At 36.5% G+C, this 19,876-nt stretch overlaps 1 protein-coding gene and 1 long non-coding RNA gene across 2 annotated transcripts in view; one reads left to right on the top strand and one right to left on the bottom strand.

Moving 5' to 3' along the window:
* Positions 1 to 238: 238 nt before the first annotated feature.
* LOC117337044 lies at positions 239 to 1,676 on the bottom strand. Its single transcript, XR_004534741.1, has 2 exons — positions 1,557 to 1,676; positions 239 to 921 (listed from the first exon to the last, which is right to left on the bottom strand). It is a non-coding gene; the product is annotated as an uncharacterized LOC117337044 (long non-coding RNA).
* Positions 1,677 to 10,776: 9,100 nt separating this feature from the next.
* The window catches only part of LOC117337042, a 52,156-nt gene continuing 43,056 nt past the window's right edge, over positions 10,777 to 19,876 (top strand). Inside the window, exon 1 of the mRNA XM_033897800.1 lies at positions 10,777 to 10,900. Within this exon, the coding sequence (XP_033753691.1) occupies positions 10,851 to 10,900 (50 nt within the window). The 5' untranslated portion in view covers positions 10,777 to 10,850. The remainder of the gene's footprint in view (positions 10,901 to 19,876) is intronic.

Below are 19,876 nucleotides of genomic sequence, written 5' to 3'. Positions count from 1 at the left end.
TCTTACTACACATATTACAATAAGATAGTCATGATCAAGAGAACCATTTTTTGTGGTTTTATTTTGAGAACTTCTTGTCATGATTGATAATTTTCCAACCAAAACTATAGTGTAGTGCATACCCGGTTTGTAAAACTACAGTATCTATTTCACTGAATAAATCATATAGCTGTTATTGGTTCTGGTGTCCAGTTGCCTGTGATCAAGGATGCTATAAATGGACAACAAAGATGAGAAATGAAGACTCAGATTTTATTCACTCACATAATTAAGATTTTCACATGTAAATTTATTATTATTAGCACAGTAACTGTATTCTAATATACACGTATCTCATGGTTTTTCAAAATTCTGTACCAAGGCCTTGATGATAATATCCAGTCTTGACATAAGAAGTGCGACCCTTTTTGTACCATCTTTCCTTCTGGAAATTCCACCAGCATGCTCTCCTAACATTTCCTTTTGAGGTATCATCTACCATTAAATCTTTCTTACTTATTCTTGCCATTTGCTTGTGTCTAGGTTTGTCTTTACACTCAACAAACAATCTTCCATGTCGGCGAATATAATAACATCCAGGACATCGAAGATTCAACACTGTTTTGACTTTGTAGGATCGTGTGAATTGTAAGTTGGTGTTATTTAAGGTAAGTAATGTTGTTGCTCTTAATGTTTGAATGTTGCTGTTGTTGATGCTGTGAGATGTAGTACATGGAATCAGACCACCTTGCCGACATGTAAATAATCCCTTAGAATGTATTCCAACTTGATGATTAAGTCCAATAGAAACAAAGGGTTGTGACACAACCTGCTGTACAGGTGATCTAACCGGTCCTGGAGTTGTCAAAAGACGGCCTCCTATCACTCTGGTGATTTTTCCAAGTAAATTCATACTATCCAATTCACTAGTACTCCATATAGCTGAAATAAGAAATGGGATATTGATAATGTGATTGCTCCATTACGATACAAAATAAATTACTTTGTAATGTTGAATTAGTGACTTATATACAAAAATTAGTATATAATGTTAGATCTCTGGTTGAATTAATTATTATTTGAACCTTGGCTGAGAATGCTTAATTTAAAAGTCTTTGCAAATGTTCAACAGAAAAAGAAGCATTATTTACCATGTTAAATGCTTCATAACGTATATATCTTTTTATGTCTTCTATTCGAGATCGACATTTCCAAATATTAAACACGAGTTATTTCCCTTGTACTATCTATCGTGTGTATGCAACTTAATCCGTTGAACAAACTAAAGTAATAATATCTATTTGCAAATGTGAACATTAGTTAAGGTTGAAGGAACTGTAGGTTACCTCCTTATATTGTTTGATTTACCAACTGTACTGTACTCAGTGCAGCATTTAAACTAAACACCAGAACCGGCAGAAGTCGTCGATATATTTTACATTCATTGAAGTTCGTAAGGATTTCTTATGTAACGATCTAACAATATTATTTGCTCGGATTGATTACATTAATTGACAATTTAGTTAATTAATCGAAGGATTTACTGAAAGTCGACAGATATTTATCAAAGTGTTTACCTGCAAGCCCCAGGAGTCACCGCGTTTGTCCTTCCTTTTAATCAGTATCAATTAAATGCTTTATTTGCAAGCTCCTTGGCAACAAACGTTCTCCTAACCAAGAATTGAGGACAATTAATTGTGAAAACGAAGCTTTCGCCAAATCCAGATTATCCGATCATATGCAGCATTATGCAGAAGTAGCGAACTGCCGTTCTCGGTCATAACCTAAAATACTATATTTCAGTCTCTAAAACATTGAATTCTATACAAAGTTCGTTTCTGAAAATTCATCAAAAACAAGACAAAATGTTGTGGAACACATGTATGCAGCTAGTCTACTCCATCTACACATGCTAACTGTTACACGCTATTATCATGTACAATGTACATACAAGAGCAAAACAGATCTATCGATGCAACTGACTATCAATTTTGAAATATTTCAGCATTATGAAGGTACTACAAATAAATTAGTACAAAGTCTTGAAATAATTTTACAGACATTTTCTTTTAATAGTTCTATATTATCAATAGGATTGATAATGAAATTATCATTAAGCGGTACGTAGATCTAGTTTTCTTTTACGACTGTTTACATATAATTGAACCCATTGGTTAACCTAATTAATGCCAATTACAAAAGTTTTTATAAAAACAAATCTAATGCTACTGTGAATGCCGACTTTACCAAAGAGAAGAATGAATGGAGCAAATGGGATCAAAGTTAATTGATTTATAGTAGAATTCTGATGTCAACTTATTTATCAACTTTTTATGATATCCTTCTTCTCTCGTCTCTCTTCGCGTGGCACGCTATTGTTCTTCACAGTGCGGCATGGCCGAAATCAGCCACCATGTCACTGTATATCGATTGGGAGTTACCTCCCTTGATATGTCGATGCCATCGTTCATGAAAATTAGAAAACCCATTTTCTATATAAGAATAATGCCTTAGAAGCGTAAACAGGTATTAACATTTTAAATATAAATTTATTAGGATGTGGATAGACTTTTTAATTACATGTATATTCCTTTCTGCTGACACCGATAGTGACATTACGGTGTGATTTTAATCCGACATGAAATTTTAAGCAACGTAATGTACAGCAGCGAAAGATAATCTGAAGCAGTACGTCGGAAACTCACTATAGATACAAGAGTCTAACCCAAAACCTTAATTTAACCAGAGACTTGTATATCAGTCTCTGATTTAACTGATAATATGTATCGTCAGGATTTTTTGTCGGGGTATTTATTTATACCGCAAGTTGCCGTGGTAATTAAGTAATATGCATATTCTTTTATCGGTTATGCACGGATTTTCCCCCCTCCAAGAACACGTTTTATGTCATATGTTGCCGTGTTAGATTTTATACCTTTTCTCCTCTCATAAGGTAGACGTTTTCAATAAAAATACGTTTTATGCCATAAGTTGCCGTAGTATCAAGTCTTTTTCGTTTATCAATGGATTTGTTTTGCGTTTTTTTAGCCATTCATGAGACCAGGTTTGTCGGGAAAGTATCAGCAATTTATCATGAACAACCACAGCGGTAAACTAGTAATAGTTTTGTTTCGTTTTGATATACAGAAACCTACCACGGAATATAACGTTTGTGTTGGGAAGGGTCATCCGGGCGATGATATAAACAAAGGATCGTATACAAAAGACACACAATATATTAGCACCATTCAAAATAAATTAAGAGTTAGATACAGTAGAGTCAAAATTAATTAGACTGCATCATTCAGCTTCATCGTCATTCTAGGACTCGTCAGTGATGTTGAGGATATTATACAGTTGCTTGGTCCTTTTAAGACTCTTCAGTGATATTAAGGACATCATACAGCTGTGTCGTCCTTCTAGGACTCGCCAGTGATGTTAAGGATATCATACAGTTGTATCGTCCTTCTAGGACGCGTCGGTGATGTTAAGGACATTATTCAGTTGTATCGTCATTCTAGGACGCGTCAGTGATGTGAAGGACATTATACAGCTGTATCGTCCTTCTAGGACGCGTCAGTGATGTTAAGGACATCATAAAGTTGTGTCGTCCTTCTAGGACTCGCCAGTGATGTTAAGGATATCATACAGTTGTATCGTCCTTCTAGGACGCGTCGGTGATGTTAAGGACATCATAAAGTTGTGTCGTCCTTCTAGGACTCGTCAGTGATGTTAAGGACATCATACAGTTGTATCGTCCTTTTGGGACGCGTCAGTGATGTTAAGGACATCATAAAGTTGTGTCGTCCTTCTAGGACTCGTCAGTGATGTTAAGGACATCATACAGTTGTATCGTCCTTCTAGGACGCGTCGGTGATGTTAAGGACATTATTCAGTTGTATCGTCATTCTAGGACGCGTCAGTGATGTGAAGGACATTATACAGCTGTATCGTCCTTCTAGGACGCGTCAGTGATGTTAAGGACATCACACAGCTGTGTCGTCCTTCTAGGACTTGTCATTGATGTTATGGACATCATAAAGTTGTGTCGTCCTTCTAGGACTCGTCAGTGATGTTAAGGACATCATACAGTTGTATCGTCCTTTTGGGACGCGTCAGTGATGTTAAGGACATCATAAAGTTGTGTCGTCCTTCTAGGACTCGTCAGTGATGCTAGAAGCCTAAAGTTATCATAGAAGGCGATCGAAAACTCGAAATAAGTAAAACGAAATGGCGAAATCTGAATAAGGAGGTGCAAACGACCCATACTTCAATTACAATGTAATTTGATCATGTTCAATATTGAATTAAGTACGTAAGTACATGTGCATATTCGGAACCGTGTCACTATTCATATGAATCAAAACGTGACACCACGGATATGGAGTGATCACCACGGATATGGAGTGATTATGATGGATACTATCGCTGTCCTTAATTCAGTACATGTGATGGTCAAGAAATAACAAAGGCCGTGTATCTCGTGTTGTCAGGCGACGCGACCAGTGAAGACTTGGACTGTGACGTAGAGCGTTCCTGAAAATACCTACGTGAATGAGAGGAACGAATCCTCTTATTGTTGCCTTAGTCAACAGCACATAGCCAACTATTTGTTGCAAAAAGTGTGCTCTTGTTAATAAAGGGAAAATCAAAATTTTGGAATGACCCCTTTGCATGCGTGTGCAAGGAACAACTTCAACACGTGAACATCTATTTTACAAGATGGATACTTCCAACAGAACGGCTATCGGGATATTTCGCAAGGGTCAAGTATGCAGGACTGTGTGACCAGTTATGCACAACAGACAAAGGCTATCACAATGAAATCGTACACCAGCTCACTCTAGTTTAATGCGGACGAAAATCTGATTGATATGAAAAGTTGGCCTTGTACTATGGAAGTGTTTAAATATGGTTCTACCGTTAGAAAGGAGTCTAATCCACAGAAGGTAAAAGGAGAGACAATGACGACATTTATACTGTAAAAATGTGTGCTTATAGCAATGGTATCATGCCCCGAAATACATGACATCACCGGTATTCATCACATATGATATATGGATATTGTGTGGAGTATTAGTATACCGACACGCAACCGATATCCGGACGTGGGGATAGTTTGGGGTAGCCCGAGTTTTCTCTGGCCCTGTCACCATGTCTGGTGTACGGTGACAGGGCCAGAGAAAACTCGGGCTAAGTTTGGGGTAACGTTGTATCCTTGGCTCTGACGATCAAATGAAGCATTACGAGGATGTATTTGATAACTGAATATATATGTAATTAATGCTTGCTCCTCTGATATATAGATGCTATCATTTCAAGTTCAGATATAAGGATCTCGGCCTCATTCTGGCGGGTTCTTTAAACTCATTGATGGAATCCGCCTACGATAAGGCACACTTTTTTTTACTATGTGGCGAAAGCTAGAAAATGTGGAAAACAGTGAAATGGATCTGAGATTTTTTCCCCCAATGTATGACTAGTAACAGTGGTTCAAAACATGTGGATCAGAACTCAGGTTTCATTTCCCCCTCAACAAGGTTAGAAAAAGGAGGGAAAGCTGGTGGATAGTACGAACGATGAAATATGCTGTTGGTAAAGACAGTTTAAGTGGATATTGTTTAAAGTGATGTACGTTTCAGCAGCGTACCATATTGAGTGAGTGGATTTGATTTTAACCATTCCCATATGAAAAGGAACATACACTTCGTTCTGTCGAAGTTTCGACAGGATTAACGTATATCAATAATGATCTGTATCAACATAATGGTGTTCATTTAAACCTATATCTCAGTGATGACGTCATGTAACACCACACTACTTACAAATACTTCAAACAGTCCTCTGATTCATATTATTAAGGACCAAACAGTCATTTTTGTAAAATTAAGGACTAAACAGTCCTTTGATTGGTAATATTGAGGATCAAACAGTCCTTTGATTTGTAATATTAAGGACCAAACAGTCTTTTTTGTAATATTAAGGACCAAACAGTCCTTTTGATTTGTAATATTAAGGACCAAACAGTCCTTTGATTTTTAATATTGAGGACCAAATAGTCCTTTTTGTAATATTAAGGACCAAACAGTCCTTTGATTTGTAATAATAATGACCAAAGAGTCCTTTGATTTGTAATATTTAGGACCAAACAGTCCTTTTTGTAATATTAAGGACCAAACAGTCCTTTGATTTGTAATAATAATGACCAAAGAGTCCTTTGATTTGTAATATTGAGGACCAAACAGTCCTTTGATTTGTAATATTTAGGACCAAACAGTCCTTTTTGTAATATTAAGGACCAAACAGTCCTTTTGATTTGTAATATTAAGGACCAAACAGTCCTTTGATTTTTAATATGAAGGACCAAACAGTCCTTTGATTTGTAATATTAAGGACCAAACAGTCCTTTGATTTGTAATATTAAGGACCAAACAGTCCTTTGATTGGTAATATTGAGGATCAAACAGTCCTTTTTGTAATATTAAGGACCAAACAGTCCTTTTTGTAATATTAAGGACCAAACAGTCCTTTGATTTGTAATATTAAGGACCAAACAGTCCTTTTTGTAATATTAAGGCCCAAACAGTCCTTTGATTTGTAATATTAAAGACCAAACAGTGCTTTGATTTGTAATATTAAGGTCCAAACAGTCCTTTGATTTGTGATATTAAGGACCGAACAGTCCTTTTTGTAATAGTGAGGACCAAACAGTCCTTTGATTTGTAATATTAAGGACCAAACAGTCCTTTGATTTGTAATATTAAGGACCAAACAGTGCTTTGATTTGTAATATTAAGGACCGAACAGTCCTTTAATCAAATTTGACTTTCATGTTAATATAATCATTTTTCGACCAACAATTTAACCACGGCCATATTGTACAAATGTCTTTGATACGTACTGTAATTACCAAAATGCTTCAGTCTTTCTCCATTTTGATGAGAAAGGATAAGCCCCAAAACAATTTCCCCTTACCATACACTCACATGTACTCGAATGAAATACTCTAAAACAATGTTTTCTTAAAGATTTTCAAAAATCTTTGGTTTGTGTATATCGCCGTATCATTTGGCGTGTAACGACTGTGAACTTTTCTGGTTTCTAACTACCTTGACGGTATCACAAAGAAACCTTTTATCAGGCGATATTTACAGACCAACAATAAGCTACACGCTATAGAGCTACACTTTACAACCTTAAGACATGGATCTATATTAAAATAATGCGTAAATCGTCAGTGGATGATGGGGTAACCAGTAGCACATATACATAACTTCCTATGTACACAGCACTCCTGGGTAAGGTAGGCGACTTTCTTCAGCGCTTCACAAATTTTGTTCTTGAGAGATATTTATTTTGAATAATAAGATTACATAACTGTAGATGATTTAAACGGGAACGATGAGCACGATTGACATCAATGTTATTATACATCAAAAATAAAATTGAAGTCAGCATGATGTTGTGCACATTTGTTAACGCTGCGTCAGGGAGTCTGGATTACAAATCAGTATTACAAACACTGGTAAAATAGATGACAAATTGAATATGGAGTAAACTAGGGTTTTGTCCAATGATTCTGCAGTGATAAGGGAATTCAGTATGGGAGTTCGGGAATACAGATAGGCATAGTTAAAGGATTAAATAGCAGGTGGACATTTTGACTATTGTGGATTATGTATGATAACTTTGTCACTTTGAGTATTTTGGATTATGGATGATTATCTGAATCAAATTGAGTATTTGGGATTATGGATGATTATTTTAATGAATTTGAGTATTTGGGATTATGGATGATTATTTTAATGAATTTGATTATTTTGCATTATGAATGATTATTTTAATCAATTCGAGTATTTTGCATTATGGATGGTTATTTTAACTAATTTGAGTGTTTTGGATTATGGTGACTTATAAGAACAACAAATAGGTGCGTGTGTTTTCTGGTCTGTTGCCACTACTGATAGAATTATGATTGTGAGAAACGATTCCCTAGTTATACCCGGGCCTTCACTGATACGGATAAGTATGAAACATGTACACATAAGGGTGGGCGTGTCCCGTGTGAAGTGTATCAATGGCGCCTTTGTCGCCAGGTGTCGCGGTAAAGCGTTGTACTGACCTGTCTTGCTATAACTAATAATGTTCCACACTGAACCCCGTATGTCACTACCCATTTATCGTAAATATGTTTGTAGGGTTCCATTTCAAATTTAATAAACCTATCTAAAACTTTGATTTATATTCCAGGTAGGGCTCTGACTTGTTACAGACAGCAGGTATGTACACAATGTTATAACAGATTGTATCGAAGTTTTATCACTGATTACATATGATTAATTGATTTTACATTGAGTAATATTATAAATATCACGTGGTGGTCGTTACGGTCACCAACCAAAGTGTATTTATAAATACCAATAATTTGGTTCGATATTTCTTTTCGCGATAGTTTGTCTGTCTTTATTCTTTAGAAGTTCAAATATTTCACATTGTGCTTCAAATATAATATATTTGAATTAAAACAAAGTTAAACACACGTGCAAAAACAGACAGGCAATTAATTTCTGGACTTGAATGGCGTCACTAGGTTGACATTGAAGGTCGAGGTAAAGCGTTCTGACCTAAGACCTATATCTAAATAAGATACACGTTGTTTTGGCTTGAAGTCTACTCCTCACAATAACACAGTGTATCAAGTTTCTCTGTCTTTAAAATCGTACACACATCTGTAACTAGTTGATGTCCTGTTAAGACCATGTTATTGTGCATTGTTTTCAGGTCTTATCGCCAACAGTTACAAACGTTTACTTGAATGCAGAATTCAAAACTCTTTGTAAGCAGGCGTGAACTCCTAGCGTTAAAGGACAGATAACAATTATTGGACTGACAGATTTACGAGGCATTGTCTTAGATTGTAAACAGATAGGAAAGAATGTGATTGTTGATCGATTAAATGTGGGTCATATAAACTTAAACATCACGCTTAGAGCAATTTATAAAGGATATGCAGCTCATCGGATAATGTAATATCGATTAATAATACAAATTTTCCAGTAGCTTAGGACAGTCGTATATTTCCTGTGTGATCAAGGATGAACAAGAATGTCCCTTCACAACGTTTTATTATCCCAATTCAACATTTCCCGTAATGTAAATTTCCACCTGAATTGTATTAGTCGTTCACCTGGATGTGTTCTAGGATAAAATCGATATCATGTTTTTCCTCATCATGGGAGTTGTACATGGATTTTATTGACATTCACATTGTACAACATTGAGATCTGAAGGCCCGTGAGTAACATTTCCGAGGACAATATCTGAGGACCAGAAAAGTTTATCATCGAGTAAAGCCTGCTGCTGCTACATCATCAATGGTCAGGTACGTGTATTGTAGTAACCCAAATTGACTGAATTAATTGTAATGTAACAGAGCACATGCTTAATTAAATTTAAGTCACTGCCTCTGCTTGGGATCGAACCCGGATAACTAGCGTTACGCTCAACCGATCGAGCAAAAGAGAAGTTCTCTCTTACCTAGAGGAAAATAGCGGCTAGTTTTTACCAGTTACATACTCCCCCTTTAAGGAAGAATTCGTCATTGAGTTTCCAGAGGTTACCAAATATGCTTTCACAAGTAATGCTAGTATAATTTCCGAGAGGAAGAACGTAATGACCAAATCGAGACTCGAACTTGGGACCTTCGAACTCTAGACGGACGCTCTAACCATTCGAGCAACATGGCCACAAGCAAGTTTATTTCCGGTGCATTCCCCCCTCCTTCAACAAAGTTTTCGACCCCGAAGACACACGAGACCCTATATCATCCCCTGGGTATTTAGTTAGGCACCAAGAAAGAGGCAAAGTGCAACAGCCCGACCGGAACTTGAGTAAGAGTGTAAGATGAGTAAGTGTAAAGTAATTAAATTCCATCAGCCGAAAGGATACTCCTTAGAGGTGATCTCAAACAAATGTCACATCGACAATCTTATACAATTTGTCCATCGTGGGGCTAACAGAAACACAGTTCTAAATCCACTTATTGGAAACAAATTCTATACTATTTAGATCACCAGCTATGTCACATTAAACAGTATAGAAGAATAGTGAGAAAACACGAATGCAAGCTTTATGTACAGTAGTTTGATTATTGATGAAAACAATAAACACTCGCACGTGTCATATTTAGGAATCGTTGATTGTTGCTAAACGCGCCAGGACCCAAACTTATGTGTCGGTAGTTTTGGTGTCTGTAAACAATAAATAATGATATGTTGCATGGCTTATGGAAACTAGTGTCTCTAACTTTAGCGCTTTAGACTACTTAGCAACAGAGCATTTCTAAAAGGCTAACTATACTGAGCGTAAAAATAACAGTTGAAATAATCTCCTAAGTAACGTGACTGACTCCCCATATCTGGACTTGATTAGCATAAGTTATTGCCCCAATCTGGTATTAGTAACCGAATTTGTAACGTATCTCTAAATACCAAGGAGGAACATGCTTAACAGTATATATATTATAGATGAGACAATACATTTCCAAACATTCCCACACATAAATGAGCTTATCCTTCGTATGTATACCTAGTATAAGTAAATGACCGTGGGATAGAAAATGAAAACTGTCTAGGTATACGTATTTTTATTCTGACTTTGTTACCACCAGGCGTCAAAAAACATCACACGTGGTTTTTATTGAACTGTCGATTTGTAAATGTGGATCATATGTACAGATATTGACGCCCTGCCGCCCTTTATCAGGCGCATTAACCACATACTGGGCGTGTTTTACAGTTCGACAAGTGAATGAAGACGGAAGCCAATGATAACGACAGGAAGTGCTAGCAAACGGGCGACAACTCAGCTGAATGGTCTCCACAGGGACCCAGACCCTGGACAGGGACTTCAAGGCAGTGGGGTAAGTAATAAATATATAACTAATGTATATTTCACACCTTTTACAATAATATAATATAATAGGTAAGTTATCACCACAGTTGACGACATAGCTCACCCTTATGGTAACCATGATCAATGGCCATGACTAGATATGTAATATACCATATCGAATCTCTTTGTTGAAAGGGCATTGCATCCTTGAAAACAGTGGATAAGACTTAATGCCTTTTTGGTAACAACAGAAGAGTATAAAATGCTACTAAAGCCCCAACAATAGATGTTGAATTATGTTGTTCTTTGGTTGTTGAAACTGTTTTCATTGAATATCCTTGGATTTGTAATGAGAGGCTCAGATGGTGTATTCTGGAAAAACTTTTCTAGGTAAGAGAGTTAAACATTGCTCGAATAAAAGTCCATGGATGGATATTCATGTTTATACATGGCCTTTTCGTTTAAATCCTGATATTTTTTTCACACGCTGGTGAAACAGATACCATGAACTCAAAACAGCTAGATTTCGTAGTTTCATCATTGTGTTATGTTGTAAGACATGTACTATGAAAATGCATCAAAAGTAACCTTGTGCTAAAATGTACTCACCATCTTAAGTAGGGCACACAGACAAGTCTGTAGAGGGTTTCGTATTATGATTGGTTGATGTGAGTAACTCGCGTTATCTGTGTTCAATGTAGGAAATGTACAGTTAAGTATGTAGGTATTGAACGTTTGTCGCTACTTACTGAATATAATTATTAGTGTTCTCTGTTGAAATTTATTTCAATATCTTATAAGTGGAATGCTATGTTTGGTTTTGAGCGCTGTCCTTATTGTCTACGTAGTATTTACTATCATTGAAGGCTTTGCTTATTTCCATATTGTTTCACGTCTTCATATGTCGTCCGTCCGTCCGTTTGGTTGTTTTTGTTTAACGTCCTATTAACAGCCAGGGTCATTTAAGGACGTGCCAGGTTTTGGAGGTGGAAGAAAGCCGGAGTACCCGGAGAAAAACCACCGGCCTACAGGTCAGTACCTAGCAACTGCCCCACGTAGGTTTCGAACTCGCAACCCAGAGGTGGAGCGCTAGTGATAAAGTGTCGGGACACTTAACCACTCGCTACCGCGGCCCTGCGTCCGTCCGTCCGTCCGTCCGTCCATCCTGTTAGTGTTTTTCGAGATGTTCATATTTACACTGGAGAAATTCCAGCTGTAATCCATAGCATAAAGAGTAGAACTCGGTATCGAATCAATGCTGCCATATCGTGTATGATGTGACTCTAGTGTAAATAAACGCCGGTGCCGCAAATTCAAAATTATATCCAGCCTAGCATGAGAGAATTAAATTAGCATTATTTTACCTGAGAAGATCGTTTGTTTTGTTGGTTTACTAACAATCTCTGAGGTTGTTCGCGAATTTGTATACTTATGTTGACTTGAAATACAAGTTAAAGTACAAAATTCTATTGAGGCTTAAAGTTATAAATGTAACGATATAAAGGGTTTTATTTTATAGTCGCTGCTCCCTTCATTGTACTTTATCTATATATCTCTATATATAATTTTACACGTCAGGGGGTTTGATTCTTTGATCTTTAGTGCATCTGTCGAGAACTGAATCCACAAAATAACTATACGGTGCTGTGGATGTTTATTTATGTTGCTGTTTCTGTCAAGTAACATTTTTTAAAAGTCGCTTTCTTACTTCAATCGTGTTTCTAAAGTTGTTTTGTAAGAAATGAATGTTATAATTTGCATTCAATTGGCTATTATCTGCAAGCCTGTTTGTGATGTGTCCATTTCGTGATTTCGGATTTGTACACATTAAAACGAGAACATTTCTATGTGGTCTTAACACGTGAAAACGACACTAATGATGTTATCCTGTCATAAACAATAGCATGGTGGTCAGTTAGATAATAGGATACATTTAGTATAACTGGGTTTATCTCCACTCTTAGTGAACGGTGGTATAACAAAAACTGAATAACTTACACAAAATAGTATCTGATGAGTCTTGAAAACACGTTGACCTGCTATCAGGACGGTCTGGGCTCTCAGACAATGAAATTGTTATACAAGTGGCCATAATTGCACAACGGATGGGCTGTAAAGTCATTGGAGATCGACATGAGGAGCTTCTGATAAACACAAGAGACACTTCTTGCTGTTTGGGTCTATCGGTGACGATGAGTTCTCAGTGTTATAAAATATATGATATTAAACGACTTTCGTGTATTTAGAGCGTGTGATATATATTGTTTTTTTTTGTACGAGCGTCAATAAAGTAACAAGATGGAATAATTACATGACATGAAATACTTGTTAATATTACTTTCATCGGTATTCCCATCGAAATAGATCTAATAGTGCCACATATGAACACATGTATAGGGATCTCTGATGAATTTCAGACCGTATTTTTTTTTACATTATGACCCCAATTCCTACACAAGTTGTAAGGTTAGAGGGGAAATGTAACGGGTTTTATCAGGCACATTTCCGCCTTCTCTATACATATAACTAACCTCTCCTATTTGTATAGACTGCAGTGTTTTATGGAAAGATATGGGTTTCTTTCTCTTCAGGCAGTGGGTACTTTGATCCCTACTTGTCCTTATAGAAGAAATCCAACTAGAAATCTGTATACCACAGACTATGTTCACTTTTATATTTACGTATTCTCCAACACTTTCTTTTGACGCAGTACCGATGTCAATACCTAGCGTGTTTGATACCTCCATAAACGTCGTATATGTGACATATAAGAAACCATGTTTTTGTTAACAATATCAATAAAAGGCTGACTTCAGAAGAATTTGGCGGATGTGGAGTCGCCTTTTCAGGAAGTCCGAGCACTCGGTTCTCGCAGGACCAGAAGTTGATAAGGCGTCGTTCAATATCGGCTTTTAAAATATCAAGGCAATTCACTACTTGCAAACAATTTAGTGTATTTCACGGATGTCGGGATGATTGTTTCAAGTATTCGACAAATTCAGAAAATTGATTTCTGAAGGTTGAAATAGAAATATGTTTACAGAGTGAGGATAGGTTTACCGAGTTAGTGTAAGTAAACGCGTCTAGAACTCTGTGGAATGTTTTTTCTCGACCACCTGAATATCTTTTGTCATTACTGATATTTGCCTAACTTTTTATAAGCTTATACCAATATTTTCTTTCTGACGAGATACGTAAATGTTTTCATGTTTTCATTGACCAGCTTTAACAAGTGGTATACTTTACACATTGCATGACTCAATATTGTTTACAGTATCACAACATAAAACATTCGATAAGCATAATGGTTCTTGTTTTGAAATATATTCTGAACATTTTATTTAAAAAAAAAGGAATATTTTTTTTGTTCAGGGAAAATCCACAGGTTTTGATGCAAATGATTAATGAGATTTGCGCTAATCATGAAAGGTGATTAGCGAAAATGCGCCCTGGTGTCTATCAGTGACGGGGCTAGATAATAAAACAAACTCTAAGTCTATAAAGCAAACCTAGTAAAGCACGATATACTGTATATGTCTGTTGCATTATAAAGTGTGATTGTTTACTGCTAGTCCTAACGGCATACTGCTAGTCCTAACGGCATACTGCTAGTCCTAACGGCATACTGCTAGTCCTAACGGCATACTGCTAGTCCTAACGGCATACTGCTAGTCCTAACGGCTTATAACAAACATAATGCTATAGGACCGTTTGTTGCCATTTCAGTTTTGTATGAAAATATTGCATTGTTGGTGTTGCGTTGTAAACTAAATGAGAACCAAGTTAAACTGCTGCAATCGCCGTTTAATAAATAACAAAATAAAAATCTAAAAACAGCACAAATTCTCAACTTAATAAAACCAAATTGCTACTAGTAAATCACTTCGTATCTTGTGGACTATGTTTTCACAACATTGTGTTACTTCCTTATAGCGGACGCACTCATATCACACCGTAGTCCTTCAACAGAAATCAAACCTTACGATATAGCCAATTAAACGCCCGTCTTTCCAGATAACTTTCAAGTTGTTTATATTAATAACAAACATCTGTAGATCTTCTGACATCCGTGATCCCGGTTTCGATATTTTATTATAAAGGAACACACACCTGATTCGGTAGTCGTGTTTCGGCTGTTAAGCTACACTAAACTGACGATTTAATTTGTACTACGGAATGTCATATCAGAATTCGCCTCAACGAAATTCCATTTTTACCTATGGTTTAACACGTGTAATCAGTCACAATGATTGATGTATTAATTTACACCGTATGTATTTACCAATGTTCACATTGTAAATCTATATCAGATTAAAAACTGGAATGAAGGTGATGACGACTAAACACAGGTGCGTTAATCCACGTTACAAGGTAGTGTAGTAGTTACGTCTTGCGATGGTAACAGGTTCTCCGTACCCTTTCACGGCTGTTGTTTTAAGATGTGAATTGTGTAATTCTATACCAAGTGTCTTATCCCTGAGAGAGGTGTGCTTTTAGTAGTCATACAGGTATCGTTGATGAAGTAAACGACGCTCACCCTTTCGGAACACCTTGTTTTACCCTCTCGGAACACCTTGTCTTACCCCTCGGAACACCTTGTCTTACCCCTCAGAATACATTGTCTTACCCTCTCTGAACACATTGTCTTACCCTCTCGGAACACCTTGTCTTACTCTCTCAGAACATATTGTCTTACCCTCTCGGAATACCTCTTACCTTCTTGGAACACCCCGTCTTACCCTCTCAGAACACATTGTCTTACTCTCTCGGAACACATTGTCTTACCCTCTCGGAACACCTTGTCTTACCACTCAGAATACAATGTTTTACCCCTCGGAATACATTGTCTTACCCCTCGGAACACATTGTCTTACCCTCTCGGAATACATTGTCTTACCCTCTCAGAACGCCTTGTCTTACTCTCTCAGAACACATTGTCTTACCCTCTCGGAACACCTCTTACCTTCTTGGAACACCTCGTCTTACCCTCTCAGAACACATTGTCTTACCCTCTCGGAACACCTTGTCTTACCACTCAGAACACATTGTCTTACCCTATCAGATGACCTTGTCTTACTCTCTCAGAACACCTGTCTTACCCTCTCGGAACACCTCTTACCTTCTTGGAACACCTCGTCTTACCCTCTCAGAACACATTGTCTTACTCTCTCGGACCACATTGTCTTACCCTCTCGGAACACATTGTCTTACCACTCAGAATACAATGTTTTACCCCTCGGAACACCTTGTCTTACCCCTCGGAACACATTGTTTTACCCTCTCAGAATACATTGTCTTACCCTCTCAGAACACATTGTCTTACCCCTCGGAACATATTGTCTTACCCCTCGGAACACATTGTTTTACCCTCTCAGAACACCTTTTCTTACCCTCTCAGAACACATTGTCTTACCCCTCGGAACATATTGTCTTACCCCTCAGAATACATTGTTTTACCCCTCGGAATACATTGTCTTAACCCTCGGAACACATTGTTTTACCCCTCAGAACACATTGTTTCACCCCTCGGAATACATTGTCTTACCCCTCAGAACACATTGTTTCACCCCTCGGAATACATTGTTTCACCCCTCAGAACACTTGTCTTACCCCTCAGAACACATTGTTTCACCCCTCAGAACACCTTGTCTTACCCCTCAGAACACATTGTCTTACCCCTCAGAACACAATGTTTCACCCTCTCGGAAGACCTTGTCTTACCCCTCGGAACACCTTGTCTTACCCCTCGGAACACATTGTCTTACACCTCGGAACACATTGTCTTACCCCTCGGAACACCTTGTCTTACACCTCGGAACACATTGTTTCACCCCTCGGAATACATTGTTTTACCCCTCAGAACACATTGTTTTACACTCTTGGAACACATTGTCTTGCACCTCAGAACACCTTGTCTTACCCCTCGGAACACATTGTCTTACACCCCAGAACACATTGTCTTACCCCTCGGAACACCTTGTCTTACCCCTCGGAACACCTTGTCTTACCCCTCGGAACACATTGTCTTACCCCTTGGAACACATTGTCTTACCCCTCGGAACACATTGTTTCACCCTCTCGGAAGACCTTGTCTTACCACTCTCAGAGCATCTTGTCTTTGGTGAACGTTTAAAGAAACGTGTACATAACTTATTTGAAGTAAACGCCAATACATACTTTTATTAGGATGTACTAGTTAATTATATTAATTATATTTACATTGTATCGTAAGTATTACAATGTTAGTATTACTTCTACTATACAAACCAAATACTGTAATTATATATATTCTTTTATTATTGTAATTATATAAGGACGTAGGTTCTCTGTACTTACAAATATGCATACATTTGATGAATATGATTATTGTTACATTACTTTGCCTATATACGTAAAATTGTTCGGAGAGAACAACAGTCGAAATAAACCAAAAACTTGAATCCAAACATAAATATAAATTATGATTTAAGGAGTCGCATAAAATTCAATTCAAATGGACTCCTTCAATGCCCCACTTTATTGGTAGTAGTATTAGTATATACTCCTGACAAGTCACATTAGTAGACAGGGTATTTAGAACAGGCAAACGTTGTGATATAACTTGTTTTGATCCAGACAATTGTGTATTTGGTGGCCCAGATGTTTGTCGCCTTTGTTCACTCTTGGCAAGCAAGGATAATTATATGAGTCAAGCCAAATGGATTTGATAACATCAGTTGGTACCTCTGGAATAACAACAAGAGAATACCGACATTAAATCGAAACCATAACTCTAACCCGATAAAACGAGGGCAAAATAGCAACTGAAGATGGATTAATATCGATACAGGGAAAAGTAAGATAAGATTTTCCGGAAATCTTTATGTATTAGATAAACTGGTAATACATAGCATGATAGATCATAACCTGGTAATACATAACATGATATATCATAACATGGAATTAGATAACCTTGTATATCATAACCTGGTAATACATAACATGATATATCATAACCTGGTAATACATACCATGCTATATCATAACCTGGTAATACATAACATGATATATCATAACCTGGTAATACATAACATGATATATCATAACCTGGTAATACATAACATGATATATCATAACATGGAATTAGATAACCTGGTATATCATAACCTGGTAATACATAACATGATATATCATAACCTGGTAATACATAACATGATATATCATAACCTGGTAATAATAAACATGATATATCATAACCTGGTAATACATAACCTGGTATATCATAACCTGGTAATACATAACATGATATATCATAACCTGGTAATACATAACATGATATATCATAACCTGGTAATACATAACATGATATATCATAACCTGGAATTAGATAACCTGGTATATCATAACCTGGTAATACATAACATGATATATCATAACCTGGTAATACATAACATGATATATCATAACCTGGTAATACATAACATGATATATCATAACCTGGTAATACATAACCTGGTATATCATAACCTGGTAATACATAACATGATATATCATAACCTGGTAATACATAACATGATATATCATAACCTGGTAATACATAACATGATATATCATAACCTGGTAATACATAACATGATAAATCATAACATGGAATTAGATAACCTGGTATATCATAACCTGGTAATACATAACATGATATATCATAACCTGGTAATACATAACATGATAGATCATAACCTGGTAATACATAACATGATATATCATAACCTGGTAATACATAACCTGGTATATCATAACCCGGTAATACATACCATGATATATCATAACCTGGTAATACATAACATGATATATCATAACCTGGAATTAGATAACCTGGTATATCATAACCTGGTAATACATAACATGATATATCATAACCTGGTAATACATAACATGATAGATCATAACCTGGTAATACATAACATGATATATCATAACCTGGTAATACATAACCTGGTATATCATAACCCGGTAATACATACCATGATATATCATAACCTGGTAATACATAACATGATATATCATAACCTGGTAATACATAACATGATAGATCATAACCTGGTAATACATAACATGATATATCATAACCTGGTAATACATAACATGATATATCATAACCTGGTAATACATAACATGATATATCATAACCTGGAATTAGATAACCTGGTATATCATAACCTGAAGTAACATACTAGGGCATGCTACACTATTACCTAATACCAGATTATAAAATACCAGGTTACCTTATACCAGGTTATGTAGTACCAAAATATCTAATACCAGGTTATGATAAACCAGGTTATGTAGTACCAGTTAAAGTAAATAATTTTTTTTTTACATTAATTGATGTCAATGTTCCGCTTTAAACATTAATTTTATCACTGTGAATCCATTATCCGTAGACACTAATTTCTCTATATATCTAAGTAGCCACAAAGTGGCAAGTTGTAAATACATTTGTATGAATCATGATTTGCTTTACTGGACCCTACACATGGAGGTCTTATTCCTGATCAGTGAGACGAAATAAAGCGGATTTTATTTACACCCATTTCCTAAGAATGCAATTTCCCAAATCACATCTAACCTTAATCGATCTTGCTTTTCAAAATAAAAATGCCGAGATACTTGTTGCACCTTGTTATCTGTGTAGACGAGTGCCACTTATATGTATAGTCTCACACTGTCTGGCGCGTTTGGTCGCCGGAGGAATTACTTAATTGTTAATCTTATGGTTTATATACGCATTCAGTTATACATTATCTCAATACTTCTACGATTGGTATTTGATAAGTTGTAAAAATAAGGCAAAGGACTTTGTCAACAGTGCAAATCTGACTGGGATCGAAGGAGCATTCAGCATGACGTAAAGTTTATAGACAGACTATAGATACAGGACCTGTGATATAAATAGCGACACGTGCGGATATCTTATGAGTAATTACAAGCATTGACCACATACATTAGGTAGATTGGCTGTTAAAAC

This window comes from Pecten maximus, chromosome 11, assembly GCF_902652985.1.
Source record: "Pecten maximus chromosome 11, xPecMax1.1, whole genome shotgun sequence".
NCBI classification, from domain to species: domain Eukaryota; kingdom Metazoa; phylum Mollusca; class Bivalvia; order Pectinida; family Pectinidae; genus Pecten; species Pecten maximus.
This window is presented reverse-complemented; position numbering and strand designations above follow the sequence as displayed.